The 10,698-nt window shown below is 33.1% G+C and overlaps 1 protein-coding gene across 1 annotated transcript; it reads left to right on the forward strand.

Moving 5' to 3' along the window:
• Positions 1-589: 589 nt before the first annotated feature.
• Positions 590-10,197, forward strand: LOC117669070 (vomeronasal type-2 receptor 26-like). Its single transcript, XM_034423191.3, has 6 exons — positions 590-744; positions 5,104-5,395; positions 5,559-6,419; positions 6,656-6,883; positions 8,371-8,497; positions 9,274-10,197. Exons 1-6 carry the CDS (start codon positions 590-592, stop codon positions 10,176-10,178), a joined length of 2,568 nt encoding a protein of 855 aa, XP_034279082.2. The 3' UTR covers positions 10,179-10,197.
• Positions 10,198-10,698: the final 501 nt, after the last annotated feature.

A 10,698-nucleotide genomic window follows, 5' to 3' on the forward strand; every position in this document is an offset into this window, starting at 1 on the left:
GTAAATGACTGGAAATTTTGCAAGCTTGGAGTCTATGTACTTGGAAGATGCCATGCTGGTTAAGGATGGCCTAGATATTTCCAGCATCTTTTTTTTTTTTTTTTTTTTTGCTGTTGGATATTTCTAATATACAATTCTTTTTTTTACAAAGTTGGAGTTCATTAAAAGTTGAAAACAACATGTTTTCCTCACATACTGTGGAGATTGAAGTGCTCAATAGCATACTCTTTAATTATTCCAAGACTTGTAATTAATATCCCTTTTGGTTCCATCTCCCTTGGATTTTCAGTTTCCAAGTACAAAAGAAGGAGAAAATACATGCATCTATTTGAAGTGAAGAAAGAATAAACACAGATTTAGATTTTTTTAGCTTGATCTGGAATAGGTCTTTCTTTTTTTGAATGCTCATTCCTAAGAGCAGGGATTTTCTTTAAATCACAAGAGGTCCAATTGGGATTAAAATCTGTAAATTAAAATTCTGTCAGATGAATAAGAATCTCAGTGAAAGATTTGACCTGGATTGAAAATGGAGTTGGTAATACTTTTGTTCATAGCACTATTCTCTTTTAAAGCATGCAACGCTTATAATATGAAATGTAAAATTTATACTCCTAATAAACCTCAGCATACATATTGTGAATCAGGAGATGTTATAATTGGTGGCATAGCAACTCTAGCCATTTTCTTGAACAATGGTTTAAGTTTCACGGAAGAGCCACCACCATCATTGCTTGAAGATCTTATGTAAGAACTTTTACTTTCATATATTTTCTGGGAAGATTTGGAAGTCCTAAACCAGCAATGTAATAAGTTTAATTAGCTTATTATAGAAAATTCTCATGGAATCATATATTGAATCCTTCTTAAAGAATTTATTATGTGCTGTAAATCTTAACACAGATAGTCCTCAACTTACAACAGTTCATCTATGATCATTCAAAGTTACAATGGCACTGAAAAAAAGTGACTTATGACAATTTTTCAGAATTATGACCTTGTAGCATCCCCATGATCATGTGATCAAAATTCAGATGCTTGGCAACTGGTTCGTATTTATGACCATTGCAGCGTCCCAAAGTTATGTGATCATTTTTTGAGACTTTTTGACAAGCAAAGACAATGGGGTAACCAAATTCTCTTAACAACCTGGTTAGTAATTTATCAAATGCAGTGATTCACTTAACATGTGGCAAGAAAGGTCATAAAATGGGGCAAAACTCACTTAACAAATATTTCACTTAACAACAAAATTTTGGGTTCAATTGTGATCATAAGTCAAGGACTGCCTGTACATTATATTATTTTGATGTAGTAATATTTTTAATATTGATTGAGAATTATTATCTAATATTTAGAATATGTATAATAAAATTAACAAAAATGTATATAAGTATTAATTAAACTTTAGAACATCAAAGTTAACTGAAATATTTTAGTTTTTTCATATAGAATGAATATTTATTTATTTTATTATATATTTATTTATTAATAAATATGCACGTGACCCATCTCACCAGAGGTAACTCTAGGCATCTTACAGACATACTGTTAATATACATTTAAAACAATAAACAGGATTCTTAAATTTATAACTCAATTAAAATATAACATTAAAAGAAAGAATAAATTAATTTTAGTGAATGTTAATAAAAAAACTCAGTACACATACATGAAAGCATTTGTTGTACAATAAAATTTTAAATCTTAGACTGGTTATTTAGAATTAAGGTCTTTTTGTAATGTTACTTATAGGGTTTTTTTTTTACATATTGATAAGAAAAAGTAGAAAAATGTTTATTTTGAATCTAAGACAAACCATGTTTTGATTCTTTGTTTTGAAAATTAATTTTGTTGTACATTCATGTTTGTTTCTTAGAAACTGCTTGCTGATTTCTTAAAATACTAAAAGAAATACTGTGGGAAAATCAAAAGTTAAGAAAATAAAAAACTTACTTCAGTAAACTCATATTATAGAAAATGCTTTGTGAAAGACCAAAGCGATGTAAAGTCAGCCCCTTGACTTGTACAACCATATATTATTGTAAAGCTTGCAAATTTACCAGGTAAATAGATCATCAAAAAAGAGAATACTGAAGATTGATAAAAATTTATTGTGTCTATAAAGTCTACGAATTGGAAAATCAACTTTTCCAATTCAGCATATGGTTGTTTTCTCCTGAAGGATTTCTGCATATTCAGACAGAGTATTAGCATGCATTCCTGAATTCTAGATTTTTAGGTGGGACAAAACTTGCTTCTCTTCTTTACAGATTCTTTTCTTCTAAACTTATATTTATTTCTTCAGAGATACCATTTTACCTCCTAAAATCCTATGTTTTTTATATTATAAATATATATAAAATAAATAAATATATTTATATATAATCCTATGTTTTATATATTATTTAATAAAAAATTATGTATAAGACTACTTCTTTATTATATTGAAAGAGAATTAATACAGATACCCTTGCCAGGTGTCCACTATTTGAGCGGACAGTCCGCTTTTTTCACATTAAGTTCACTATTTTTTTTCACAAAATAGTGGACATTTTTTTTATTCAAAAGCTTTATGATGAAATGGTACGTAATCTAAAGCTGTACAGTCTAAGAGAATAAGGATAGGAGAATTGCGTTTTGTCTTTTTTTTTCATAAGTTAGAATGAGACAAAGATCGAATATCCATTGAACTCGATTCTCTGAAAAAATTAATGATGAGATTAAAATAAAAATATATTATAAAATTATGTACAGTTCACATTTTTAAAATGTATTGTAGCTTGTGTCGACTGACCTAAAATGGCGTCGAGTGATGAGAGTGACAGCGGCAAGATTTTGAATTCTTTAAAATGAAAGAGAGGAGTGTGCAAATACACCAAAGACTAGGAAGCTACTTTTGCATGGATTACCAACAACGAAATCGACAGAACAAATATGATGGCCTACTGTAAATTGTGTCAGAAATCGTTCACAATTGAATATAATGGTATAAAAGCTATCACACAGCATGCAAGCACAAAAAATCATTTAGATAAGGAGAAAACAGCTTCCAGCAACAAGCGAATCAATTCGTTTTTCATTGTTAAAGACTCCTCTTTCAGTGAGAAAGTGACTGTAGCTGAAATGGCTGAAACTTACCATGGGATCAAACACCATATTTCTTTCCTGGCTCAAGACTGCGGTATTAAGTTAATGAAGCAAATTTTTGATGATTCAGAAATTGTAAAAAAGATGTCTTGTGGAAGAACCAAATCATCAGCTATTGTCAATGAGGTTTTGTATCCTTTTTCTATTGAGTTGGTTCTCAATGATCTTAAAACTGGAATTCCATTTTCTCTCTCCACTGACACATCAAACAAGGGAAATCGCAAAATGTATCCTGTTGTTGCACAATATTTTACTCGTGAAGAAGGACTGTGTGTGAAAATTTTAGACTTTTATGAGGATTCTTTCGAAGATTCTACATCAATAAAAAATCAGCTGTGTCGAGTTCTTAATGATAACGAATTGGAAATAAATAATGTTTCAGCTTACTCAGCAGATAATGCATCGGTCAATTATGGAGTGAACAAATCTGTTTACCAAAAATTATTGCTGGAAAATGACAATATTGTAGCTGCTCATTGCAATAATCACATTTTACACAACAGTGCAAAAAATACATTAAAGCAGTTATCTTTTGATATCAAAAATGTAGTGATGAAGGTTTTTGCCGAATTTTCGAATTCTGCGAAGAAACGAGAAGAGTTGAAATCATTTTTTGAGTTTTGCGAGTCAGAATTCCATGAAGTTTTGTGCCATGTTCCAATATGTTGGTTAAGTTTGTTTAAAGCGGTCGAAAGACTTCTTTTAAACTGGATACCTCTAAAATCATATTTTATTTCTCTTGGATCTGATGAGTGCCATAAGGTTATCTGGAACCTTATTTCGGATCAGGAAAATGAACTTGCAAAGGACGAATACAATTTCAGAATTGTATTTATATTTCACGCACTTCTTCATGTCAATAATGCAAGACACCCTACTGAAGCTGGAAAACAAGAAAATTCTTGCATGTGATCTTCACATTATCATGTGTAAGCTGCGTGATTCTTTGCAAAAAAAATACAATGAGCAGTTTTTTGGAATGAAAGTTTTATTTGCCTTACGTAAAAAACATTTGCCTGAGAATGTTGTGCAAAAGTTCAAGAAAGAAGCCATCAACGTGTATCAAAGAGCCATTGCGTACCTAGAAAAGTGGTATAATTTCACCGATTCAGTATATGAGATGCTAAATTGTTTCAATCTAATTGATCGCAATAATCCTCCAACTTTAAAAGAAATGACGAACATCTGGTTATTATCACCTTGGCAAGAAGAACTTCCACCCAACACTCTCTTCGATGAAATTTCTGCCTTAGAAGAAGTTTATGTTCATCTGCAGGGCGATTAATCCCTTGATAAGTGGACGTACTTTTTCAAGAAAGAGCCAGCTCCGAGTTTACTGAAACTGTTCCAGTATTGTGCATCAATTCTGGTATCAAATGCAAACATTGAACGAATTTTCAGCGTCATGGGAAATTTGTGGACTGACCAATGTAACCAACTGCTTGTACCATCAGTTCGAAGTGAACTTTGTATATTTTTTAATATTTCTCAATGTTGTACTGAAATTAAAGAATTATTCCTTAAACACAAAGAATTGATCAAAGCTGCGCAGTCAAATAAAAAATACACATGACAGCAAAGTAAAATGTAATTTAATATTTTACATATTATTATAATATATTTGATGTTTTGAATTTTAAGTAAAGTTTTGAAGTGATTATTTTAATACGTGTTAAAATGTAAGAAAATATATAATTTAATTGTATTATTTTTTTTTACTACTAACCCCCCCCCCCCGCTTGTCCGCTATTTTTTGGAAGCAGACCTGGCAACCCTAAATACAGATTTTTATATTGATATAATTTTCTGAGTAAGTAAACCAATAATCATAAAGGAGAAATGAAGAATATAAAAATGCAATTATAAGGAAGAGGAAGAACTGTGCTTGTTTTGGTGCCTTTGAGTTCCTTTCAGGGAAGCTATGCATATTTTCACAGAGTCTATTTTATATTGTAGTTTAGTGCTGAAGAATTACCAACACATCCTGGCCTTGGTATTTGCAGTGAAAGAGATTAATGAAAATCCTTATCTCTTACCAAATGTCACCTTGGGTTTCCACATTTATGACAGTCACTTCAGTGCACAGAAGACTTACCATGCCACAATGTTACTGCTTTACAACTTGAAGGGTTTTGTTCCTAATTACATCTGTGTCATCCAGAATAATCTGAAAGCAGTGATTGGGGGACTAGACTCCAAAACCTCCATTGACATTGCAAATCTCTTGGATATTTACAAGATTCCACAGGTAGAGTATATCAGCTTCAGACTATGTATATGTATTGGAGCACAACGTCATTTTTTACTTCTCTGGATCTTCAATATTTTTTTAAAAAATCTGTAAAACAGATTTTTTTTCTCCCTTCTGTCTTTTTCTCTGTCTGTCTCTTTTCCCCTTAAATCTGCTTCAGCTCATCTATGGCTCCGCTCCAGTCATGAATTACAAAACTCCAGGTCTTTCCTTCTTCCAAATGAGCCCAACAGAAAGACTTCAGTGTGATGGAATTCTATCTTTACTCCTCCATTTCAACTGGACATGGATTGGCATTACTGTGATGGACAATGATAATGGAGAACGAGTTCTAGATAGGATCATTCCATTATTTTCTAAGCATTGTATTTGCTTTACATTCATAGAAAGAATTGCTTATCTACACTCAGTTAATGGACTTATTTCTGTATTTAAACAAGGTGCAAAATTACATGATAAAATCGTGACAACTAAAAGCAATGTTATGATTATCTATGGTGAGTCCAATGCCTTGGTATTCCTGAGATGGTTACCATATCTTTCAAACAAAGAACATGATAGAGATGCAGCAAAAGGAAAAGTATGGATATTGAATTCTCAAGCAGAACTTGCATCAACTGTGTATCAAAAAGACTGGGATACACAAATAATCCATGGTGCTCTGTCTTTCACAATTCACAGCAACAACCTCCCAGGATTCAAACCTTTTCTTGAAAGCCGAAATCCTCTTAGTCCAAAAGCAGATGGCTTTATCATAGACTTCTGGCAACAGGCCTTCAATTGTATATTTCAAACTTCACTACTTGACGAGGTGGTTGGAAATTTCTGCAATGGGGGAGAGAATATTGAAAAACTTCCTAAAATTGTTTTTGAAACGAGCATGATTGGTCACAGTTACAGCATCTATAATTCTGTCTATGCAGTGGCCTATGCTTTACATGCCATGTTGATATCTAGATTCAGACATAGAAAAACAATAGATGAAGGGCGTTTGCACCTTCTCAATCAAGTTGGCTGGCAGGTAAATGGCAAGAATATCCTCAGGTAATCAGTTAATTTACAATGAACGCTCTTGTAAATAGCAAGAGCATCCTTTGGTAACATATTCTAAACCATCTTTCATTCCTTTTTCCTGTCAACAGGAAATTTTATTTCAATTGAGCTATAGGTTCCATATTCCTCCTTGGCCTACTAGACATTTTCCACAAACATTCAAATGTATCTTTTTAAAACTCTGCCTTTCCATTTTTATTCTAGGTGTATCACTTCTTGAAAAGTCTTTCATTTAATAACAGTGCTGAAGATACAATTTCTCTTGATTCCAATGGAGAACTACTAACTAGTCTGGATGTAGTGAACTGGATTGTTTTTTCTAACCAATCCTTTGTCAGAGTGAAAGTTGGGAAGGTAGATTCTGGAGTTCCCACCGGTCAAAGTTTCACCATTAATGATGATATCATAACATGGCACAGCTGGTTTAACCAGGTAAGATTCAAAGTCAAAGCATTTTGAAAAGCTTCTATTTCTTCACCAGACATGAAATCTTTGATCACATGCCAATAACCCTAAAAAACAATAAAATACAGAGACCTGCACATGATCAAAGCAAAGGAAAGCAGTGATAGTACCAATAGTGAGAGGCACCTTGGTGCAATCCCAAAGCACCTGGACTTCCTCTTGAACACCATCGGCATTGACAAAATTACATTAGTCAGTTGTAAAAGATAACTTTACTTGGAACAACCTTACTTGTGACAATATCGGTAACACCATAAAATATCCACATCTTCCTTTCCTAGATCCTTGGGAAGGACTTGATAGGTGGACAAAAATGCCATATCCAATCTGAACATCTGATTAACTGTGCAATAAACCTTAATAATAATAATGTTTCAATATTTACCTGACTATGTGACAAAACTTTTATGATGTTTATATTTTATGATTATGATCATGATTTATCATGTGTTACTTACATGTACACTGAGACCTTATGCACCGAAAACAAATTGCTTATGTATCCAATCACACTTGGACAAATAAAGAATTCTATTCTATTCTATTCTATTCTATTCTATTCTATTCTATTCTATTCTATTCTATTCTATTCTATTCTATTCTATTCTATTCTATTCTGAATTATAGATCAATGGTGATAGATTGAGTTTATATGGGTTAATATTAAGAGAAGAGGCTTTCAAGGAGATTAACAATCAGCACTATTGTTTGTCACTGAACTTCCATCAATGACATTGAACTAATCAAACCATGGTCATCAAACATGGAAAACCTTTCCCAGGCTAGCCCATCTCCTTTACAGCAATCATCCGAACCTTATGAAGAAACACCATTTGAAATGTAATTCCTGCTGAAAACTTCCATATATTCACCCAAGATATTGCAATATGGGTTGTACTGGGCAAGTGTGCTACCCTCATCCTCAAGAGGGTAAATATTGAAAACTAAAGGAATAAAGATGCCCTGTGGAAATGACATCAAGAATCTGGACAAAGACGATTACTACAAATACCTAAACATCATTCAAGTTGATGACATAAAACAAGTATTTTAAGGCCAACACCACCTAAAGAATTGGTAATTGTGAATTCACACTGTTGTGAACAAATAGTAATTATAATAGTTCAAGTAAGAAAAGGCTTCTCAAGTTTCTTCCTCACTTCCTGTAAATACAAACATATAACTTTAAAACCGTGTTGTAAAACTTATTTTTATTCTATTTACTGATAGCAGAATAAAAATGTAGTTTTTCAGTCTTCACCAATGAATTGACCATTGCACTTCCTAAATGAAAAAAAGGTTTCTAAAATTCTGTGAACATTATTAATTTTTCAATAAATAAAAATACTAGCACCTATTAAAGTGCTTGCAATTGAGAACATTAATAAAAAATATCTCAAAAGATATATTAAAACACTCAAGATTGCCATTGTTTTTTCTCATTTATAAATTAGACCCAGCCTCTTTCAGCATGCAGTGACAGTTGTCGTCCTGGTTCTAGCAAGAAGGTGAAGGAAGGGGAACCTTTTTGCTGTTATGATTGTGCCCCTTGCCCTGAGGGGAAGATTTCAGACAAGGAAGGTAAGAAATGTGCTGGTTGGATTCATCAAGGAAACTGCTGGCAATCTAATCTTAAGGAGAATTCTAAATAAACCTGAATTTTGTTTTTCAATTGCTTCAATTCAGCAATGGAATCTATTTCAAAATTGCACACCTTGGACTTCAGTATCTATTCATTAATTTTAAATCCAGATGTCTTTCTTTCCAAAGCTGGTACATTTAATTTTAAAATCCTCAGTTCAGTGGTTTTGAGTGGTGGAAATGGAAAGGACTCCAAAATTAAATATTTTTCTTTCTTTGACCAAATTTATTCTTTCGATTGTCTTCCAATAGCCTCCATGCTCCATGTTAGTTCCTTTCCCTGGTTGCCTTACAGAAGGAACTGAGCCCTGTAGCACATTTTTCAGTGAATGCCCAGAAAACATCATATCCAATGTGATTCTTGTCAATCTGGGCAACATTCAGTTTGATATGTGAAATCTGAATCACGTATTGTGACCATATTGAATGAGGGTTTGAGAATAGATTTAGACTGACTCTTCAGTTAAATCTCTCTGATAAGCTATATTATTATTATGAATATATCTATATAACTGTTCTATATATACAAATGTGAATAATTACTACATATTATTTATTATATATGTAAATGCATAAGGAATATACACTATATATGATGGTTGCCCTACATCCCACGCCACATACAGTATCTAGTTGTGTATTGCTGAAATGTACAGTGTGTTTTGGAAAGGTTCCTATGATGAAGACCTCATTGTCTGCCTCTTCATTTTTTTCAGATAGTAATGAATGCCATGCTTGTAAAGATGGAAGCTATCCAAGCAGAAATCGGAATACTTGCAATCCTAAAATTATCATATTTTTGTCTTATGGAGAACCTTTGGGGATCAGTTTAGCTTTCTTTGCATTTTTCTTTTCCTTCATATCAGTGATGGTGCTTGTAATCTTTATGAAAAACCACAACACTCCCATTATTATAGCCAATAACCGAGACCTGACCTACATTCTCCTCATCTCCCTTCTGCTCTGCTTCCTTTCTACATTCTTATTTATTGGTCGGCCCAAGAAAGTGATATGTCTTCTCCAACAAGCTGCTTTTGGCATCTCCTTCTCCATGGCTGTTTCTTCAGTGTTGGCAAAAACTGTCACAGTGGTTCTGGCTTTCTTGGCCACCAAACCAGGTTCCAGAATGAGAATGTTTGTGGGAAAGAAACTTGCCAACTCCATGGTCATTTCCTGCTCTCTTATTGAAACAGTCATTTGTGTGTTGTGGCTGGCAATATCTCCCCCATTCCCAGATTTAGACATGCACTCGATGGTTGAAGAAAGTATTCTGCAATGTAATCAGGGATCTGAGATTATGTTCTATTCTGTCCTAATTTATATGGGCTTCTTGGCCTTTATTAGTTTCATTGTTGCTTTCTTGGCTAGGAAGTTACCTGATACTTTCAATGAAGCCAAGTTCATTACTTTCAGCATGTTGGTCTTCTGCAGTGTTTGGATATCCTTTGTTCCAACTTATCTGAGCACTAAAGGAAAGTACATGGTGGCTGTGGAGATCTTCTCCATCTTAACCTCTAGTGCTGGTTTGCTGGGCTGCATCTTTTTCCCCAAATGTTACATTATTGTGTTCAAGCCCAACCTTAACAACAGGGAACAACTAATGAATAGAAAAAAGGAATGAGTTTAAATGAGAGTGCCCTTTGCTATTATTTAAAATGAAGCAATTGTGTGTTGTTAATGTAATAATAAAAAGTTTAATTTTTGTTTTTGCTTTCCACTGTGGATGGTGATTTCAATCATCTTCCTTCCAGCAATATCTCTTTCTACAAAATATGTACGGCTGATAAAATGTAATTTTAAGTCATCCAATCTTGAGATTTTATTGCTGATGGTAGCTTTATCTCTTTGATCTCTTTCACTCTTATTAATAACTAGTTACTAGCTATCTGAGATCAAGATCAAATATGCAATAATTAAGGGATCAATGGCTCAAACACTGTATAATTTTTATTTTATATTGAAATCAAAAGGGTTTGGAGACAGAATGTCAGTTATAGAATTATTTGATAGCCCCCAGTAATAGAACATTAAGTACACATTTATAAAAGAAAGATCTGGTGATCAAAACAATGGATCCCACTAAAAAGAATAAGCAAGGAAACCTCACGGATAATTACACATTATCCTCACGGATAATTACA

Source organism: Pantherophis guttatus, chromosome 4 (assembly GCF_059756535.1).
Source record: "Pantherophis guttatus breed Tessera chromosome 4, ASM5975653v1, whole genome shotgun sequence".
Taxonomy (NCBI): domain Eukaryota; kingdom Metazoa; phylum Chordata; class Lepidosauria; order Squamata; family Colubridae; genus Pantherophis; species Pantherophis guttatus.